At 42.1% G+C, this 22,204-nt stretch overlaps 1 protein-coding gene across 1 annotated transcript in view; it reads left to right on the top strand.

Annotated features, from left to right (window-relative positions):
- Window positions 1-664: 664 nt before the first annotated feature.
- slc12a3 (solute carrier family 12 member 3) overlaps window positions 665-22,204 on the top strand; it is a 60,656-nt gene continuing 39,116 nt past the window's right edge. Inside the window, exons 1-10 of the mRNA XM_078211033.1 lie at window positions 665-973; window positions 3,674-3,811; window positions 7,300-7,375; window positions 9,576-9,671; window positions 12,222-12,361; window positions 14,044-14,154; window positions 16,144-16,255; window positions 16,600-16,730; window positions 18,304-18,388; window positions 20,867-21,021. Of these exons, the coding sequence (XP_078067159.1) occupies window positions 665-973; window positions 3,674-3,811; window positions 7,300-7,375; window positions 9,576-9,671; window positions 12,222-12,361; window positions 14,044-14,154; window positions 16,144-16,255; window positions 16,600-16,730; window positions 18,304-18,388; window positions 20,867-21,021 (1,353 nt within the window). The remainder of the gene's footprint in view (window positions 974-3,673; window positions 3,812-7,299; window positions 7,376-9,575; window positions 9,672-12,221; window positions 12,362-14,043; window positions 14,155-16,143; window positions 16,256-16,599; window positions 16,731-18,303; window positions 18,389-20,866; window positions 21,022-22,204) is intronic.

Below are 22,204 nucleotides of genomic sequence, written 5' to 3'. Positions count from 1 at the left end.
TTCGCGTTCAGATTGCAGACTCGGGGTGTGGTGGGTTCTGCTGCATGTCCGAGCAAAAATAATTCCTCAACTGGGCAGTGAGTTTACCAACTGCGGCAGACACTTCAATGGCTGCAAAGGAGAATTGGAGGCGTTCTGGCGCTGTTTAAATGCAGTTTATTTCTTTGGGGGAGCTTATTTAAAACCAATTTCCCCCCACCTCACAAAAGTTGTATATGCACCTGTTCTCCACACCTCCATCTCCAGAGCTGCTATTTGAGCAGTTGTATCGGAAATGCTTTCATATAGGGGTGGGGGGGGGGGGGGGGAGGAGAGGCTAATGGATTTCTTCCAAAACTGCTTCAATATCCTTGGGCGGTGGAAGTAATTATCCCCCTTCTTCCCGAAGTAGTTTGAGCAAAAACAAGTTTGAACACTAACAGCCCATTAATGGTTTAATGTAGGAGATGTTTATCTGAATAATGCTCGAAGATTGTAGCTGACTTTTATCATAAACTTTCTTCCCGCTGGCTTTTTCCAGTCCCCACTGCCCCTGGCCTGTGGGGCCGCTTTAATTTCCGTCCGTTGCCGGTTCCTCTCCTATAAAAAAAACCTGTGGTTCAGAATCCGTTCAATTCCTCCTTTTACCCCGTCCCCCACACAGCTGTGAGCGGGGCGCTTCTCCATGGCAGTTCCCACCATCTCCCAGAGCTCGCTGGAGCTCCCTAGCTCGGCCAGCAGAGGCATTTCCCTGGGCCGCTTCACCATCATGGGCAATGCCGAGGACACCAAGAGCATCTACTGCCCACCCGAGCCCACCTACGACAGCCTGAGTGTCAGCAACCTGACCCAAAGCAGCAGCTTCCACCTCCGAACCTTCGGCTACAACACCCTGGATGCCGTGCCCAGCTATCACCACTATGCCAACACCCGGGCACCTGGGGAGGAGGGGAAAAGCAGACCCACCCTGGCAGATCTCCGCTGCTACATCAGGGTAAGTAACTTTCAAACCTGGCCATCTTTTCATCTCCTCCACACTTGGATCTGATCTCAGCTCCAGTCAGAGTGGATTATCCAAACACAGCTATAAGACTGTCAAACTCTAGTTCATTCAAACAACACCCCCTCTCCCCCCTTAACATTTTAAATTGCATCCTTCAGTATAGTTTTCTTATTTTCAGTTCCTCTTTAATTCACGAGCTTCAAGCTTATTTTGTCCAGTTAAAAATCACCTTTAAATTAGGTTTTATTTCAAGCTTTTCTATCCCTCCCGACTTTAACACTCTCCCACCCCCTTTTAAATATCTAATTGTTGTGCAAATTGTGACTATTCTAATCAAATGCTAACCTTCCAAGCGTCAGTTATTCAGATTCCCAGTTATAGTCCGTTGAAAAGTTTTATTTCTGATGAAGTGAGTTTCATAGAACCATGGAATCTCTGCAGTGCAGGAAGAGGCCATTTGGCCCATCGAGTCTGCACTGACCCTCCAAAAGAGCATCCCACCCAGGTTCGCCCCTCTGCCCTATCCACATTACCCTGGCATTTGCCACCTAACCTACTACACATCTTTGGACTATGGGAGGAAACCAGAGCACCCGGAGGAAACCCATGCAGGCACATGGAAAATGTGCAAACTCAATGTGCAAACTCAAACTACAGTGCAGAAGGAGGCCATTTGGCCCATCGGGTCTGCACCGACCACAGTCCCACCCAGGCCCTATACCCATAACCCCATGTATATACCCTAGCTAGTCCCCCTGACATTAAGGGGCAATTTAGAATAGCCAATCCACCTAACCCGCGCATCTTTGGACCTTGGAAGGAAACCGGAGCACCCAGAGAAAACCCGCGGGGAGAACGTGCAGACTCCGCACAGACAGTGACCCAAGCCAGGAATTGAACCTATGTCCCTGGCACTGTGAGGCAGCAGTGCTAACCACTGAGCTGCCCCAGACAGACTCTGCACAGGCAGTCACCTAAGGCTGGAATCAAATCTGGGTCCCAGGCACTGTGAGGCAACAGTGCTAACCACTGTGCTGCTGCGTCGGCTACTGGGCAAGTTGTCTACTCTTTTCTGTCATGTTTAGGTGCATGATCACTGATATCAGATTGTTATCCAGTGATGGCTATTGCTGAAGTATGGTTTAAAATGATTTTCTTCAAAGCAGAAATTGTTTTAAAAATCTATAATCCTAATTCTAGTTCTATTCTGTTCTCTTTTCCCAACTTCTGAGATTCTGACAAACCCAGCCCAAACTCCCTCTCTTCTTACCTCCTAACTTGCTGTTAAGGTGTTTATCCAATTCATTTAAAGGTGAAATTCCCAATTCTAACAAAGGCATAACTTTTGGGAGAGTTGAAACATGAAATAACAGAACTTGTCAGAAAAAGAAGATTAATATTTAAATTTCTGACTGTAGGGAGGTAGCTTTGTGCCCTGGTTCTTGGGAAGGTCATAATGTAAACATGACCAAAAAAGAAAATGGTGGAAAATCTCAGCAGATCTGGCAGCATCTGTAAGGAGAGAAAAGAGCTGACGTTTCGAATCCAGAAGACCCTTTGTCAAACGTCAGCTCTTTTCTCTCCTTACAGATGCTGCCAGACCTGCTGAGATTTTCCACCATTTTCTTTTTTGGCTTCAGATTCCAGCATCCGCAGTAATTTGCTTTTATTATAATGTAAACATGGTTCTATCTGGCTGGAAACATTTTAAGCTTTTTTAAACTGTAGCCATTATAATGGTCTGTTTGTAAACCATGTTTAGGTTGGTAATAACCAATTACAGGAACTCTCCAGTGATATATTCACATTTTATTGTGCTTCATCTTAACTTAAAGGAATTTTGGCCAACATATCTATTGCAGTACAAACAAAAATGCCTGAAATATTCAGCAGGTCAGGCAGCATCTGTGGAGAGAAACAGAGTTAGTATTTTAGGTTGATCGATGACCCTTCCAACAGAACTGAGGCAAGAGAGCTTGGACAAGAGAAAGAGGAAGATTTGTGATAAGGATGAAGAGCAGGAGAGATTAAATGACAAATGGGTTCAAAAGGAATGGTAATAGGCAAGGTGAAGAAACATGTGATGTGTCTAGATGAGGCATGAATGGCTGGAGAGCAGCCATTCAAATAGCTATTCATGGAATGAGTCAGAGTTTTACAGCACAAAGAGGCCCTTCAGCCCATCATGTCTGCGCTGGCCAGTAAGCACCTATCCATTCTAATCCCATTTTCCAGCACTTGGTCCGTAGCCTTGTATATTATGGTGTTTCAGGTGCTCATGAGGAGAGCTGTGAATATGACCTTGGCAGGTGGCTGCCTATAATCTTTATTCAAAATAGTCAATGTGAGTTTCTAAATAAGTTACTGTCATTGAATGGGGACTAATTTGATACCATCAGATTGTATAAATGAGAATGAAATAAAAACACAATGCTGGAAATACATTGTTCAGGAACGATTTGAAAAGAAACAGCAAGGTAATATTTTGTGTTGTAACCCTCTCAGAACAGCAGTTTCTGATCAAGTTTCTGGTTTTTAGCTTTTGTTTGCAGTTTTAAAAAAAATATATAGAGTGGATACAGGATTATTTCTTTCAGCAGTATTCTTGCACGTCACTCATTCCTCTACCAGATGTGCACTGAATGAAAACTGGTTAATCCATATTATTGAAGTTACTGTACAATCTTTCAGGATATGGGACAGCGTCCACTTGCATCGAATGAAAATAGACCTGATGATGAACTTGGCAAAGAAGAAAGGGAGATACAATCGAACGGCAATAAGTTTGCTGAAGAACCTGTCCGATTTGGCTGGATAAAAGGTGTAATGGTATGTCTAACTTATTTCCTGCACAGCTGTCTTAGATAAAAAGTGCACTAAGGGTGCACTTCTGCTCTTGAACAATTATTCTTGACTGCCAATTAGTTTCTGGTCACCAATATTCCATAGCGATGAATTTGGCTGTCCTGATGGCACCAGAGCATATTTAATATAGTTGCTAAATGTTACGGTGGAATGATCAGCTATCACTTCATGTATCCAGTGTCCAGTAATAGGAGAAATCCACAAAGTTATCTCCAGTAAACTGTAAAAGAAGACACGATTTTTTGAAGAATAATTTGTTTCAACTCCCTGTTTTAAAGATACTGAAGCAGTCCATACCTGCAGACAGCAAGACCTGGATAACATACAGCTATGGGCTGATAAGTGGCAAGTCATATCTGCCCTTGACACAGGCAGCAACTGACCAAGTGTAGCACCAAGGAGCTGTAGAAAAATTGAAGTGAATAGGAATGTGGGGAAGGCTCTCTGCTGCTTTAGAATCATACCTAGCACAAATGGAAGATAGTTGTGGCTCTTGGAGGCCAATCGTCTTAGCCCTCGCTTCAGGAATTCCTTAGTATGGTGTCCTAAGCCCAACCATCTTCAGCTGCTTCAACAATGACCTTCTCTCCATCATCAGGTCAAAAGTGGGGATGATTTGCAAAGTATTCACTATAATTTACAACTCCACAGATACGGAAGCAGTCTGTGCCCACATGAACATAGGAATATAAGAAATGGCAGCAATGGTAGGCTATTTGGCCCTTTGGGCTTACTCAGCCATTCAATAAGATTGTGCCTGATCTAATTGTGGCCTGAACTCTACTTCCCTTGTCTGCCCTCTATAAACCTGGACTCCCTTGTAGATCAAATATCTGTCTAACACACCTTGGATAAATTCAATGATCCAGCCTTCACTGCTCTCTGGGGAAGAGAATTCCAAAGATTAACAACTGTCTGAGATGAGATTCCTTCCATCTTAAGTGGGAGACCCCTTATTTTGAAACTGTGCCCCCTAGTTCTGGGTTTGCCCACAAGGGGATAGATCCTCTCAGCATTCACCCGGTCGCATCTCCTGAGAATTATGTATGTTTCAGTAAGATCGCCTCTTGTTCTTCTAAACTCCAATGAGCATACACCCAACCTGCTCAACCTTTCCTCATAAGACAACCCCCTCATCCAAGGAATTGCCCTAGTGAACCTTCTATGACCTGTTTCCAACGTAAGTATATCTCTCCTTAAATAAAGAAATCAAAATTGTGCAAAGTGCTCTAGGTGTGGTTTTATCAACGCTCTGTACGTAGTCTTATAATAAGACTTTGCTACTTTTCTATTCCACCCTCCTTGTAATAAAAGCCAACATAACCTTCCTGATTACATGCTGTACCTGCATGCCAACATTTTGTGAATAATATATGAGGATACCCAGATCCCTTGATGCCACAGAATTCTGAAGTCTCTCCATTTAAATACTATTCTGCTTTGCTGTTCCTCCTGCCAAAGTGGACAACCTCTAATGTTCCCACATTATATTTAATCTGCCAAATGTTTCCCTTTGTAGATTCTGTGTCCTTCACATAATTTGCTTCTCTAACTATCTTTGTATTGTCAGCAATTTTGGCTCTAATTCATTCAATGCCTTCAACCAAGTCATTAATATGGTAATATAAATGAGATGATATAAATAGTTGAGGCCCCAGCACTGCCCCCTGCGACACCCCACTAGTTACAGTTTGCCAATCTGAAAATGACCCAATTATCACGACTCTCTCTTTCCTATTAGTTAGCCAGTCCTCTATCCATGCTCATACATTTACCCAAAAGCCTGCGCTTTTATTTTGTGTAGTAACCTTTTATGTGACACCTCATTGCAGCAGGGCCTGGACTACATTTAGGCTTGGACTGATAAGTAGCAAGTAACATCTGCACCACACAAGTGACCAGCAATAACTATCTCCAACAAGGGAGAATCTAGCCACCTTCCTTGAAATTCAAAGGCATTGCTGAAGCCTCCACCATTCACATCCTGGAAGTTATTATTGACCAGAAACTTAATTGAAGCAGCAATATGAATACTGCAGTGACAAGAGCAGGTCAGAGTCTGGGAGCTCTGCAACAAGTAGTTTATCTCCTGACACTACAAAACTTTCCACCACCTTTGAGGCACAAGTCAGGAGTGTGATGGAATACTCTCCACTTATCTGAATGAGAGAAGCTCCAGCAGCATTCCAGCTCAGCACCATCCCGGGCGAAGCAGCCTGCTTTATTAGCACCCCATCAACCACTTTGAACTTTCGTTCACTCACACACAGTGGCAGCAGTTTTTACCATCTACAAGATGCACTAAGTTCCTTTGATAGCACCTTCCAAAACAGTGACCTCTGCCACCTAGAAGGACGTCACCGGCATGTTCCGCTCAAAGCCACATACCATCCTGACTTGGAGCTGTATCACCATTCCTTCAGTGTTGTAAGGTCAAAATCTTGGAACTCCCTTCCTACACCACATGGACTGCAGTAGTTCAAGAAGGTGACTTATCACCATCTACTCAAGGGCAATAAATGTTGGCCTCACCAGCAACACTACTATCCCATGAATGAATAAAACAAAAATGGCTTGCCATTCATCAGTTCCAAGCCTTTGCACTTGCAAATGTGCTTGTGGGGATGTCTGAAGATAGTTTAGGATATTTTCCTGTCAGTTGTCTCCTCCCTATGCTGAAGAGCCAAGTGTCATCATTGTTCTCCCCATTAGGTATGACCCTAACTGGTAGAGCTTACCCCCTGATTCTCATTGACTCCAGTTTTGTTAGGGCTCCTGATGCCACACTCAGCCTGCCTTGATGTCAAGGGCAATCGCTCTCTCCTCACCTCCAGAGTTCAGCTCTTTAGCAAAATAAGTTTAAGAGCTGATTTGATCGAGGTGTTCAAAATTGCGAGAGGTCTGGACAGAGTAGATAGAGAGAAACTCTACATTGGTTAGAAGGGTTGAGAACCCAAGTTCTCAAACCAAGTTCAGAAAAAGAGTCATATTGGACTCGATGTTAACTCTGTTCCTCTCTCCACAGATGCTGCCAGACCTGCTGAGTGTTTTCACCATTTTGTTTTTATTTGAGAGCCAGAGGACACTAATTTAAGCTGATTGGTAAAATAAATATCAAGATGCAAACCTTTTCATTTAGTGAAGATGTAGGATCTGGAATGCATTGTCTGAGAGTTTGGTGGAGGCAGATTCAAACATAGCTTTCAAAAGGGAATAAGATAATTATCTGAAGAGAAATCTACAGGACTAGGGGAAAAGGCAGGGAAGTGGGACCAGTTAGGTTGCTCTTCTCGAGAGTTGCATGGAAAAGGCCATTATATGATTCTATCATTCTAAGAGCCTTACAATGAAATTGATTATCCACTGAAGGAGGCTTCTCCTTAAATAGGTAATACTAAGTGCCTTCCTTAATGCATGTACAGTAATTATTGCTTGTTTTTCCATTTACTTAGATTCGATGCATGTTAAATATCTGGGGTGTTATTTTGTATTTGCGATTGTCATGGATTACTGCACAAGCTGGAATAGGTAAAGATGCATTTGTAAACTTCAAAATGTTAGATTTCAGTGTTCATTAAAAAGCACTTGATGAAAATCTGAATTTATTATACTAATGAAGAAAAAGATTAAAACAACTTGGTGCAGTGTTTTAGTAGAATTAGAGAAGAGAAGTCTGGGGTAAGTACTGTGATGTGAGCCCTACATACACTGAGTATAGTTCACTTTCTTTTCTTTACGATGTCTGTGTGCACAATGTCCCAGTGAAAAGCCAGTGGATAAATAAATTGGGTGATGCGCTACTGAGCTGGATAATGGTCCCTGCTCTTTGTGTTAGCTGATTTTATCCTTGGTTATCCTGCATCTAGGAGGGAAAAATCAGTTAGGATTCCTCCTACTGATTGTCATTCGCAATCTGCACAGAGAAAACATGTATGCAGGACTGAGCTCTGCTGTTACGTCCCTGCATACACTGGTTTAAATGGAGTTTGCAATGGCAAAAATGGATGTATGCTATTTTTTCCCAGTTTTGAGATTATCTCACTGTAGCTTAACTATTGTGTATTTAGCTTCAAGTTTATGTCATTTGCTGGGAATGCAACAATGATGCAATTGGGAAATTTCAATTCAATAAGGTTCAAAGGGACAATTAAGAGGTGTATCATAATTGGTTGATGATAAAAGTCTGATTCCGTTAGTAACTTTTGCCAGGGCTGAGAGAAAAGTTTAGGGACTGACTGGCAAAAATGAAGAGGAAAGAAATCAAGTGCGCGGGCATGTGACATGGCACTTGACTCACTGATTGAGGGCTGCAAAATGCAAGCTCGCGCTTCAGGAAGCTGTAGCTTAGGTGGGTTATCCTCTGTGATACGCCATGGCACCTTTCTCATGGGTAAAAGTTGCAGCAATATTGGGAACTGGAACCTAGTTTCAAGTTGCCATGCTGCACAGCAGCTGCATCTGGTTCTCTGATCGCCTAGACTTATAAAGACAGCTCTCAATTGATGCTGGGTTTGTAAGGACCTGCCTTATGTTAAGGTAGCATCTTGAATGCAGTTAATTAGGGTATATTGGTTGTCTGCTACTCTACCATAGTGGCTTTTTTGACAGGTGAGGTCGAACTATCCATGCCTACCGAAGCCAGTGCATTTTTGTCAGAGCTGAAGAACTTCACTTCTTCAAGCAGGAGTCCCAGCATTACCTACACGGGGCAACAAACGACAAAGAATAAATGCATTTTGCTCGGGTTGATCACATGCTGAGAACAAGTTTTTAAAAAAGACAGAGCAGAAGCTGGGAGACACAGGGTCATGGCCATCTCCAAGACAACCCGCATCTTAGACAAGAGGGCTAACGTCAGTTATTTTGTCAAAAACAATCTCCTGGCCACTTCTCACATCCTGCTTCCACGCTGTGCCCGAGACAGCAAGAAACTGATCAGTCAACCGGCAGCCTTCATCTGTTTTAGCTGTTATATTGGCTGCAGGGGCCCCTGTTTGCTTCACATTCACTCTTCAATTTAAAGCATTAATTGCTATTTAAGTCAACTGAATAGCCCCGCATTGCCACAATTTATGATGCTGCTTTTGCTGCATACTGCACAGCTTTTTCCTAAATTATTACTTGCTGTTTAGTTTGAATGAATAATTTCAGCTTGCATCAGGTAGAAAGGGTTTTTATTCCTTCATGTTCTGTCATTGGTTTAAAATGCACGTGGTCTCATCGTAGCTTCTTTATCTGAAGATCGATGAGAATTTTTATTTTCTGATTAATACTGGTAGAAATCCATGGACATAAGTATTTTTTGTAAGATAGAAATCTTGCACCGAATTTACAGCACAGAAACAGGCCATTCTGCCCAGCTGCTCACTGCTAAGACTCCAACCATCCTGCTACATTTCACCCGATCAGAGTGTTCTGTAGCTGTTACTCAGTAAGAGGTAAAACTTACATATACAGAACTTAATATATTAATCTTGGCATAAAATAAAGATATAATTTTGTGCCCAGAATGTTGTAGTGTGGAGTGATCTCTTTCCAAACAATTTATGATGGGTCCTATTTCTCACACATGTAATTGGGGAATCAGTCAAAACATGCAATTATGGGCCTGGTGGCCTTTTCTTGTTTTAGATAAATAGTCACATAAACATTTAAGTATGAAGTACCAGGTATTTTTCAATGGTGGTGAAAACACTAATAATTTTGGTTTTGTTTACTTCCATTACAGCTCTAACATGGTTAATCATCATTATGTCTGTAATTGTAACCAGCATTACAGGTCTGTCCATATCAGCAATATCCACCAATGGGAAAGTCAAATCAGGTATTGTTTGCGCTTGCTTCCTAACATTACTTCCTATTGTTTCACCCACCTGAGCCTTACTTTATCCATGCCGGTTCTTTTCAACTTGAAGTCAACATAGACCAGCAAGGAAAGGAGTTGACAGGTGAGTAATATTTATTGAGGGTCAGGATATGGACAGAAGAGTTTGGATTGAGCTGAAGCTTATGGAAGATATATGATGGGAGGTCAGTCAGGAGACCATTGTCGTCATTAAAGGTATGGATGAGGGTATCACAGGCAGTTGTGTCAGTGATGCTCAGTTGATGGCATTCTCGCCTCTGAGCCTCAAAGTTCTGGATTCAAATCCCACTCCAGGCCTGAGCACAAAAACCAAGCATGACACTCCCGTGCAGTACTGAGGGATTGTTGCAGCGTCAGGGGTGAAATAGAGGCCGCATCTGTCTGTTGAGGTGGATGTTAAAGATCGATTGGCACCTCCACCTCCCATCCTCCCTGTTCCTGGCCCATATTTATCCCTCAATCAACATTACAAAATTAGATTATCTGATCACGGTCACATTGCTGTTTGTGGGAGTTTGCTTTGCACAAATTGGCTGCTGCGTTTCCTACATTGTAACAGTGACCACACTTCAAAACTATTTAATTGGCTACAAAGCACTTTGCAACATCTGGTGGTCTTGAAAAGCAATGTGAAAATGCAGAAATTCCAGGGGTGGAAAGAGGGGATCCTTGTGATAGAGAGGGTATAAAGTTAGAAACTCAACTCTGGGTTAGATAGGATGCAGTAGTTGGAAATAATCTGATTAGGCCAAAGGCTGTGGGAGGAGTTTGGGGTGCAGCCATTGACAAAAGTTCTAAGTTTCTGAGAGTCCCAAGATGATGGCTGGTGTACTTTTCACTGTATGTTAATACATGTGACAATAAATCAAATCAAATCAAAGTCTACCAGTATTTAACTGGGGGAAAGTGGAGTTCCATTAAAGTACAATGTTGGACAAGAATCATAACACAGAGGCAAAGGTAGAGTCACGGCATTTAGTCAGTGACAGCTAGAGTTGGGTGTCATCACCCTACATGTAGAAACTGACTCCATGTCTGCCATGAGGCTGAAGACTGGGTGAAAGAGATACTCATGGATAATTCTGTAAATAATTTTCAATGGCTGGAATTTCAGCTGTTGCTCGATATGCCTTCCTGTGATCGGATGGGTGAGCATGGAATGAAGGGAGGGCAATCCAACATGCTGAGTGGTGGAGTGGCGGCATTGGTAAAGGATAGGAGCAAGGAGCAGACCATTCAGCCCCATGAGCCTGTTCCACCGCCACTCAATCAGTACACTGCAGATCTGCTCTTAACTCCATCTACCACTATTGCTTCCCCTGATCTTTGTCAGCCTTGCCAAAACAATAGTCCATCAATTTCAGTTTTGAAATTTACAATTAACCCCAACCTCTCAACAGGATTTTAAGAGAGCATTTTCCAGATTTCCACCACATGATAAGGGACTATCTGACAACACTCCTGAATGGCCTAGCTCCAATTTTATCTCTGCTACTAGACTCTCCCACTAGAGAAAATTATTTCTCTTCATCTACCCTCTCCAAACGCTTAAATCATCATAGACACCTAAATTCGATCACCCCTTAATCTTGTATATTCAGTGAATGCAAGCCTAGACATTGCAGCCTGTCCTCATAATTTAACTCTTTTATCCAGGGTGGTATCATTGACCATGTCAAAGACCGCAGAGAAGTTGAGAAGAATGAGATGGAATAAGATACCATAATAATACTCGGCATGACATTTTTGACTTTGGTTCGGTTTTTGTGCTGTGCTTGGGATGGAAGGTTGGGATTGGAGGGATTAAAACAAGGATTTTCAGGACAAATGGGCACAGATTTGGGAAGTAGCAACACTTGCAAAGATTTTGAAGAGGAAAGTGAAGTTGGGGGATGGGTCCTTTATCTGTTTGGAAAGAGAGAAGGGTTGAGGGTGGTTTTGTTGAGGGATGGGGGGCAGTGGTGATAGTTGTGAAAGTGGATTGGGCAATATCTGAGGGGAGGAGAGGATTGAGCATCAGGTGGGGGAGCGAGCCTAGAAGGCCAAGAGTTCAGAACAATGGCGAGAGGTGGCAGGGGAGCAGACGGGGATGGTGGGGATTAGGTCTGGCTTCACAGGAACAGGTTTTATGAAAGGTCCAAACAGCATATCGCGTCTTACAACAAGTTTGAGGCATAACCAGATTTTTCTTGTTCCTATTGCCTTTGGCAGTGTTTCTCTGTCTTTGAACTGAAATATAAGAAAGCAATGCATTGTGGACAGGGCCATCAGAGGTGAAACAAATTACAGGTTCTGGTCAAATTATACACAGATTCTGTATATCTAGTACAAATCACAGAGGGCCTGTGCTCGTATTTCCTCAAGACTATAATCTGTATAGGGAATCTCTCTTTCGAATCAAGTCCATGTTGAAGATGATAGGTCCATGTTTTTGTACTGCACAGTTTCACGGCCTGTGCTTACTGTAAACTGACTTTCATTCCTGTGTTGTTTGTTGTTGTCGCTTAGGAGGTACATATTTCCTCATCTCTCGCAGCCTCGGACCAGAGCTCGGAGGTTCCATCGGTCTCATCTTTGCTTTTGCAAATGCGGTGGCAGTTTCTATGCACACTGTTGGCTTCGCTGAGACTGTGAGAGATCTCCTCGTTGTAAGTTCAATCCATTTCAAACTATGGTCACAGTACTTTTTTGCAAGAACTGTGAATACCAATCAACATCTTGCTAAGGTTCATTCTCAAGAATACTCGAGCACAGTGCAATAATGGATGCAGCTTAGCATTCATGATTTCCACATAGGGCTACTCAGTGAAGACCAGGCAGGGAATAGGAAATGTCATTGGACCAAATGCTGTATTAAAATGACATATCTTATTTCTTAAGAATCCTTTTGTTCATTGTGGATGCTGCCTCTTAGCATTTTTTGGCTTTCTTTTGCCAGAGACTAACATGAGGAGACAGAATAATGGTGAATTGCGGCTGTTGTCTACATTTCAGAGCTAACTGGGTTATGAATGAAAACCTCGAGTTACATTGAACAGAAAGGGCAGGTCAGCTGCAAGCAGTCTCAAGGTTCTATCATGAGTGCACCGGTATTAACTTGAAAACCAGCAAGATTGCAACACATTCCTTAACTTGTAAAGGTTATCCAAAATTAAAGGGCTGATGCCAACAAGAGCAACACATCTCTGTATACTCAACAACAAAGTGAGATACATGTAGAATTTCAATCCCTTGACTATGAACGGATGAAAAATCTAACCCAACATGAAATGTAATAAATGACTTGATGTTATTTTATGAACTATATTGAATCTAATTCACAAAATAATGAAACAGTTGCCTAGCCTGTTTAATTTAAATTGCTTTATTGTCAACTTATTTCTCTTATCAATTGCTAGATAAATCTCAGAATACTGACTAATTTGAAAGTTCACCATTATCTGTTGACAATGATTGTTCCAAAACCCTGCAGCATAATGTGTTCTTCAGACAAGCCCCACTGATTAGCTTAATGACCAGTTTTCTGAAGCTGTCAGTACCAGCCTTTGCATAACAACAGTCTTAGTTTTTAGTTTATTTATTAGTGTCACAAGTAGGCTTACATTAACACTGCAATGAAGTTACTGTGAAAATCCCCTAGTCGCCACACTCCAGCGCCTGATCAGGTACACTGAAGGAGAATTTAGCATGGCCAATGCATCTCACCAGCATGTCTTTTGGACTGCGGGAGGAAACCGGAGCACCTGGAGGAAACCCACGCAGTCTCCGCACAGTCACCCAAGCCGTGAATCGAACCCGGGTCCCTGGTGCTATAAGGCAGCGGTGCTAGCCACCATGCTGCCCTCTACAGAGCGAGATGATAAATGTTGACTATAATCTTGATGAGTGTGATTTTTAAATGGTCTGTTTCTGCATTATTTTTCTAATAGAATTTACTGTTAGAATCACAGAAACATTCAATAAGTTTGTCAGTACAACATTACGTCTGAACATGTCTGTGATCTGTTTGTCATCAGCCTATCTACCCCATCTATCTGAATTTGGCCAATTGGGTTATACAAGTACAATGTTGAGCTTAACTATTGCCAAAAAGCATTTTGTAGTACTGTGCTGTCCCTGGGCAGATGGACACTGGTGCCTCCATTGTTAGTAGACCCAAGAATAGCTCTTCTGATGAGGTAGGCTGTGTATGGCTAATGACAATATGTTCATTGGAGATGTGTAATTCCAGTAGGCATCAAGCTCCAGAATGTGTATTCTTGTTTTTGCTGTGATTTAATGAGCTTCATGCAAAATTCCTGTAAATCTAAACACATTAATATTTCCACAGGAATACAATGCAACAATGGTGGATCCAACAAATGATATCCGGATTATTGGAGTCATAACCGTGACCATGCTGCTTGGGATTTCACTAGCTGGAATGGAATGGGAAGCAAAGGTAAGACCAAATAAATTGTAAAATGAAGCCCCAAGATTAGCTTAATGACCAGTTTTCTGAAGCTGTCAGTACCAGCTTTTGCATAAAAACAGTCTTAGTTTTTAGTTTTACTAATTTATTTATTAGTGTCACAAGTAGGCTTACATTAAAACTGCAATGAAGTTACTGTGAAAATCCACTAGTTGCCACACTCCAGCGCCAGTTCGGATACACCGAGGGAGAATTTAGCATGGCCAATGCACCTAACCAGCACGTCTTTCAGACTGTGGGAGGAAACCGGAGCACCCGGAGGAAACCCACGCAGACGCGGGGAGAACGTGCAAACTCCACACAGTGACCCAAGCCAGTAATCGACCCGGGTCCCTGAGGCTGTGAGGCAGCAGTGCTAACCACTATGCCACCCCAAAAATTACACAAGCTTTGAGTCTTTATATTCAAATCAAGAAGTGTTGATGATCCATCTTAATTTTACGTTAATTTTGCTGATTCTCTAATGCTTTCTTATTTGTGCTTGATTTTAATGTAACTTTTCCCTATTTATGTCACCCACACCCGTGCACCATAGTTTTGGGAGGTAGGTCATATCTTCTCACTCCTCGCTGCTTTCTAGTTGGCTGTGATGCGGTGGACAAGAGGCCCCTGTTGTGACTCATCCCCACCCCCGCCTCCCCAAACAAAGAAATTACTTGAGTAATGATTGGCACTTTCCCCGGCAGAATTCAGGATCACAGTTGCAAACCCATGTCCAACAACAGTATGGCCATTGGAGCCAGCAACCAGTGCAAAATGCCAAATCACGAAGATGGCCAATGTTGGTTTAAGTACCAATTGCTATCAAGTACTACTAATGTACAAGTCCCCCACTGGAAGCTTAGAGATTATCGACATTACTAGTTTGAAACTAAAAATATGTGTAGTGTTACTTCTACTGAATTTTGGGGATAACAGCATTAGTTTTACTGGTATAGGTGAGCAATAGGAATATGGTCAGCAGCATTTACTCTCAGAATCAGGGAGATGTTTGCCCTTCCATCAATGTGCGCCCCTATCCTTTGTAAGCTCAGTTTGACTTAAATCCAGAAGTTATTGCTGACCTGGTGGGTAGGATAGATGGGGTTCTGGAGCTTTTAGTGATAGGGCAAAGGCTAACACTGGACCAAACACTGCAGGATTTTACTCCAGATCCTGACAGAACATTAAAATGCATTTACTTTGGTGTGTTTAATGTTTAAAGAAGATCCAAAGTGCTTCACACAGGAGGACGATAAAGGAGGTGATGGTTTCTCATGTGGTTGAGGAACAAAGCGTGAGTATTTAGGGAAAGAATTCTACAGAGTGTATCCAAGATGTTAGAATATTTGAAGGCCTCAATAGTTATATTACATTCAGTGGTCGGACATCATAGGAAACGTGGTTATTCATGAATTATTTTCAGATTCTATACTTTTTTTTCCCTCAAATAAGATTCAATACAAGAGTCCAAAGATGTGCAGGTTAGGTTGATTGGCCATGCTAAAATTGCCCCTTAGTGTCCTGGGATGCGTAGATTAGAGGGATTAGCGGGTAAAATATGTGGGGATATGGGGGTCAGGCCTGGGTGGGATTGTGGTCGGTGCAGACTCGATGGGCCGAATGGCCTCTTTCTGTACTGTAGGGTTTCTATGTTTCTAAGAACATGAAAAGATTTTTGTAACTGTCTGCGTCTCATTTTTATCAGACCTGCTAGATGAAGCCCTGCGCTGAAGCAATCTATTTCACTCAGGGAGGGAAAGGAAGCGATAACAACATTGTTTGATTCCTCCACTTAATTTTCCCTCCACCCAGGGTATTAGCAGTAGTATCAATGGTGGTTGTAAAGACGTCACGACACAGTTAGCAGTAAGCAGTTTGCAAGAGAAATAACAAATGAATGGGGGCATAAAGAAACTATGCTGTGATTTTTCCAGTGTTTTTCTGCTGCAAAGAACACCCTTCTCTTCTTTTTGATAGGCACAAGTTGGCTTCTTCTTTGTCATCATGGTTTCCTTTGCAAACTACATTGTGGGGACCATTATTCCAGCATCTCAAGAAAAACAAGCCAAAGGTGTCTTCGGTTATAGAGGTGTGTACTAATGTTCCTCACCTGCGGAGGGATCTTATTTTCCAGCTACGTTTTCATAACACCAAACCACCTGGGCCTGGATAAGATGCTGAGTTGGTGCAGACTCAATGGGCCAAATGGCCTCCTTCTGCACTAGTGATTCTATGAACTGACAGTCTGTTATGGATTGTTGTCACGTTGGTCACTTCAAGCTGTAGCAACCGGGTTTGCTGAGATTGTTTTGCAATTGTTTGCAGTGCCCATGATATGGTCATATAGTGTTGTATGCATATGAGGTTACTGGTTTAGTTGAGACAATGATGCCCACCTCCGCTGTTCACTGTGGTGCTGATTTTGCTTTGCAGCCGATATATTTGCCCAAAACCTTTTGCCTAACTGGCGAGAAGATGATGCATCGTTCTTTGGCATGTTTTCCATTTTCTTTCCCTCTGCAACTGGCATCCTGGCAGGTGCAAACATCTCTGGCGACTTGAAGGTAATTCCAAACATTCTGAATAAATGGGTGGGTTTTCCTCTAGGCTCCATGCTGTGACATCAATGCAGATATAAAACGGGGAAATCCCACCTGTGCTTGCAGCAGTGTCTTCACCTACATTCCCAACGACTGGAAAATGTGTTTAGTGGGGAATAGTGATGTTAAACGACGGCTGAATGAAGGAGCGTATTTCAGAATTTCAATTTTAAAAGGAGCTGTAATAATTCTAATTACCCAATGTCCCTAAGTGTAATGAAGAGAGAGAACTGCATTTTAGTGGCGTTTTTTCCTGTTACTTGTTTTATGATTCACATTTTTGATTCAGAAGCCGCCATGAACATACAACATGTACATTTACATACAATCTCCCCTCTGCATCATGCAACAAGACAACATGATTGGGGCCTGTTGTAAACTGGAGAATGCAACTTGCTAATATTATTGGAGAGCAAGTTTATTTGTTTCATTTCATCATGGTGAACGCTGACGTGGAAAATGAAACTTTCTTTGTCCCTCTGAATATTAAAAGCAACATTTGTTTTTTGAATTTGGGACTATGTTTAAAATTAGATGGGATGTAAAATGGGTGGCACAGTGGTTAGCACTGCTGCCTCACAGCGCAAGGGATCAGTATTCAATTCTGGTTTTTGTGACTGTGTGGAGTTTGCACATTCTCCCTGTGTAGGCTTCTTCCGGCTGCGCCAGTTTCCTCCCACAGTCCAAAGGCGTGCAGGTTAGGTGGATTGTGTGGGGTGATAGGGATAGGAGCAGGTAAAAACAGTTTGGCCAAAGAAGCATGTTCCTTTTTGGTTAATATCCACATCATTGCTTATCTTTTAAAGATATCACTTGTTCTTTCTCCAGAAACAAATCTAGTTATTTCTTCAATTGGCCGGTTTGTGATAGGTCCAAAATCTGCTTTCAGCTCCATAAACCTAAGTTCGAAGCTACAATAAAAGATTGAATCTGTGCTCTTTGTATTGCTGTCCATAGATGGCTAGGAAAATCTCTGCTAAAGTTGAACATGAGTTTATGATCAACATCACAAACTTAACAGGATACATGATCTATGTTCTGAATTCATTTTGCTTAAGTGTATACTGAAGTTAATTAGGTAAACAGAACAAATAATGGGTTTACTCCCTCAACTGAAGCTGCAGTGGGCACCATGTGGAAGATGCATTCCTGCAATGCTTCTTTGACACCTCCCAAACCCATGAAGGACAAGGGCATTGGGACACCACTGCAATCCCCTCCGAGTCACACACCAAGCTGACTTGGAAACCTATCTCCATTCCTTCACTGCTGCTGGGTCAAAGTTCTGGAACTTCCCACCTAACAGCACTGTGAGAATAACTTCACCACACAGACTAAAGCAGTTCAATAAGGTGATAGATCACCCGCACCACCTCGTGGGTAATAAATGCTGGCCCACAACCCGTGAATGAAAACTAGAAGAAATGGGAAATTAAATACCTGTGAGTATTGACTCATCAAGTGAATATCTTGTTCTTCCTGATAGTAATCTTCTTGTATATTGCACGGTTTCATTCCTGTTGCATTGCACTTGTAGGATCCTGCTCTATCCATTCCAAAGGGAACCTTGTCAGCCATTTTTTGGACAGCCTTTTCCTACCTTGTAATCTCTGCTACCATTGGTAAGTTATACAGAGCGATTACTATTTATTACTACCACATTGCTATGCACACATCTCTCCCAGCTTATGGAAATATATATAATTCACTCTCTTGGATTCATAGTTGCTCATTACAAATAATTGATTCCAGGTGTTGTTCACATTGTTTAATTAAAATTATGAGTAATTCAGTTTTTTAGTGTAAAAACAATTTTGAATTATTTGGTATAAACTAAACATCATTGCCATTTGTCAAGTACCTATCTCTATCAGCAAGTAATTGTCATCGTTACAAGAAAAAAGTTGTATTTTTTTGGCTCTCATAAATACCTCATCATGTCACAGACAATGGATTGTATTTACATTTTGGATTTCTGTTGTGTGGGCAAACAGCCATTTTGCCCCTAAATCTTTCACACAGCAATTGGATAAATGATCAGTTTATTGGTTTTTGTTCTGTGGGTTGAGGCAGTATTTTGGCCAAGACACTGGGAAACCTCACTGCGTATAGTGCAAAAGGAATGTTTACATCCACCTGACTGTGTGGACAGGGCCTCCATTCAACATTTCAATCCAAAATTAGCATCTCCGATGATGCAGTACACTTCGTATGGCACGGAGGTGTCAGACTAAATCATGTGCTTCAGTCTCTGGAGTGGGACCTGAACCCATGATCTACTAATGCAGAGATAAGAGTGCTATCAATTAAGCTAAACTGGCACACACCTAGAAAAGACCAGCCCATATAAGTAGACGAACACTTAACATTAGAGTGATTTGTATTTTTTTTGTCTCAAGTTATAGCACGTTTTAACCTATTGAAATGAATGGGCTAACACATTCTTTAAAATAATGGGTAAAAGAATGTTACACAAATGCATTCAACGCTGATGCGCAAAGAAAACAATTTGAAACATTTTGTTTCTGAGAATGGAATATTCCCAGTCATACACCATGCAGTACATCACATTCCCATTTAAAGCTAAACAAATGATTTAAGGTCAGTGTAACATCTTTTATAAGAAAGAAGAGCAACATAACATAGCAATGACCCAGATCTTCCAATCTTCAGATGGTCCGAGACCTACACACCCTGGAAGTTGCACTACACATCTCCCTCGGACGTCTCAACACAAGGATTCCAAGGAGTTACCCAAGAAGTTTAAACTTCCAGTGGGCAATATCTCTGCTCCATGGGATCTTCTAAAAAAAAAGCCATCAACTCTGAGTCGGAGACTTTGAACAGTTCTGATTTACTTCTCTGGATAATTACTTCAGAAATGTTAGACAGAAACAAAACCCAGTCTAACTCCTGAGGAACAGTACAACTGGGATGCCCACTCATTCTCACTCACCACCCAACAAAACCACCCCCTCTTCCCCCCCCCCCACCCCTCCCCCAACAACTTCACCCCAACCTCCCCCCACCAGATCTGATCTGACTAGACCCTGACCTGATCACCCCTCCTAACCCAACCAGGCTACTCCTCGACCCACTCAGCCGCTTGCCACTTTAGCCCCTTACCCACTTACCTTGTCCACCCAACTTAGTTACCTGTCCCATTCCTACCCCCTTACCTTGCCCATCCCACCCCTTAGCCACTTAATTCTCTCCATAGTTTTTCAGAGAAGCTTTGGGAAATTTAAATCCCTTACTTACAGAATAAGGCAGCTAGTGCCTTAAAAAGGGAGCCTGGTTACCGAGCAGATTCTCTCCACTGCTCCCTCCGAGGTTTCTTGCATTGATTTGAGTTCTTCAGGGTCCTCCATTGGAAGATTGCTCTGAAAAATCAGAGGATGGTAAGTGTGTGTTTTATTTCTTTGTCAGATACTGTTATTTCTTTGCCTGAATAAGGGTTCCGACCTCCAATGGAAGATTCTGGCCATTATGTTTGTAAACACTGTTATGGTGTGGTTACACTTCAGGCAACCTCATGCCAATTTTATAGTGGACTGTTTTGTTTCAGGATGATTATATTTGTGCCTGTTGTTGGCTGTGAGTTTTTTTACTAAATGCACATGTGGATCTGTAAAACAGCACAAACATATGCCTGGTATTTGTACAAATGGTCAATGACATAGAAATGTGACATTGGCAGCAATAAAAAAATCTTCATCCAGTCAAATCGTTTGTATCCTCCAGAATCACATCTTTGGTGAAGAGAAGGATGAAACATTGTGTATAACTGTGCATAGATGACAAACTGTGACGGTAGTGTATAACTGTCTAGATGACAGACCTTTCAAATCTGTGCACAGAACTGACACTTTCTGAACCTGTCCTATAATCTTGGTCCTGCATGAAAGTGTACTTGGCATTTGCTTATACTGCCTAAAGCACGAAAAGTACTTCCTGGGGGAGTTCTGCCGCTCCAACACAAGAGATAACTGCTTCTCGTGCACCATCCTTAAAAACTAGGATCTTTAGCCAGGATATGGCACCTCTTAGAAACTCATTAAATTAAGTTTTAATGTAGCTCCTTCCACTCTCCATTTTAGGATCCTGTGTGATACGGGATGCCTCTGGGAATGTGAATGATACCATTCCAATTGGATCAGTGGATTGTGAGGGACTTGCCTGTGGTTACGGATGGAACTTCACTGAGTGCACACAGGCTGGCACTTGTAAATATGGACTTATTAACTACTATCAGGTAAAAACAACATGGCAATGATTGTATGTTCATACATGGATCAGCAATTTTTAAAAATTGTATTTTTGCTTTAAAAGCTCTAGAATTGGGAATTAAGAATGCAAGTTCTCTACAACAATTCAAGTTCTCTACAACAGGAGTAAATGGCAGTTGGTGTGGTACATTGCCTTTGCACAAGCTCCAATGATTTTAACATGTTGAAATTATGTACAGTAGCAGTGAAGGTGAATAAAGATTGATGCATTGGATCTCCGAACTGATGAAATCTCTGGGAAGTATACTGGGATTTTGGAATTCTGTATGTGGCAGTGAGTGGGAAATGGTTTATCCTGTTGAAATTCTGTGCTCTAAACATAATCAGGTTTCCATTTCTGTAGTTCAGTTAATCATGGAATGGTTACTGTACCTAAGAAGGAAGCCTTGTGGCACAGTGATAGCATCCCTACCACTAGACCGGAAGCCTTGGGTTCAAGTCCATCACCGGGACCTGTTGGTCATGGAAAGAGCATTCAACACAGTTCAACATGCTGATAATCAGCCTGGGAAATCTTCTTCTGCTTGCCCTCCCCTCCCCCCCCCCACACTATTCCCAAAAGAGTGTGGGTGCAATGATACGCAAACAAAAGTATATATATATATAGAGGCCATACAGTCCATTAAGTCAATGTCAGTCTTTGGAAGTCCCAGTCCCCTGCCCTTTCCTCAAAGCCACAAAATTGTTTTCCCTTCAGGTGCCTATTTAATTCCCTTTTGTAAGCTGCAATTTAGTCTGCCTCCAACACCCCGTCAGCCATTGCATTCCAGATCATAAACACTTGCATGAAGAAGAAGATTTTCCTCCTGTTGTCTTTTGTTCTTTTGCCAATCACTTTAAATCTGTCCACTTTGGCTATTGACTCTTCCACCAATGGGAGGAGGTTCTCCCTACTCTGTTCAAACTTCTCATGATTTTGGACACCTCTATCAACTCTTCTCTTAACCTTCTCTCCAACCTTCTCTCCTTTCAAGAGACCAACCCCAGCCTCTCCAGTCTATCACTGTAACTGAAGTTCCTCATCCCTGAACAATTCTTGTGAATCTTTTCTGCACTGTCTCCAATGTTTTATTTTGCATCTCTTCATTCTTCCTTCCTTCCGACCAAAATCTATCGTTTCACCTTCCTCTGCATTAAATTTCATCTGCT

This window comes from Mustelus asterias, chromosome 4, assembly GCF_964213995.1.
Source record: "Mustelus asterias chromosome 4, sMusAst1.hap1.1, whole genome shotgun sequence".
NCBI classification, from domain to species: Eukaryota; Metazoa; Chordata; class Chondrichthyes; order Carcharhiniformes; family Triakidae; genus Mustelus; species Mustelus asterias.
The sequence above is the reverse complement of the archived record's forward strand: the minus strand, read 5'-3'. Positions and strand labels throughout refer to the sequence as shown.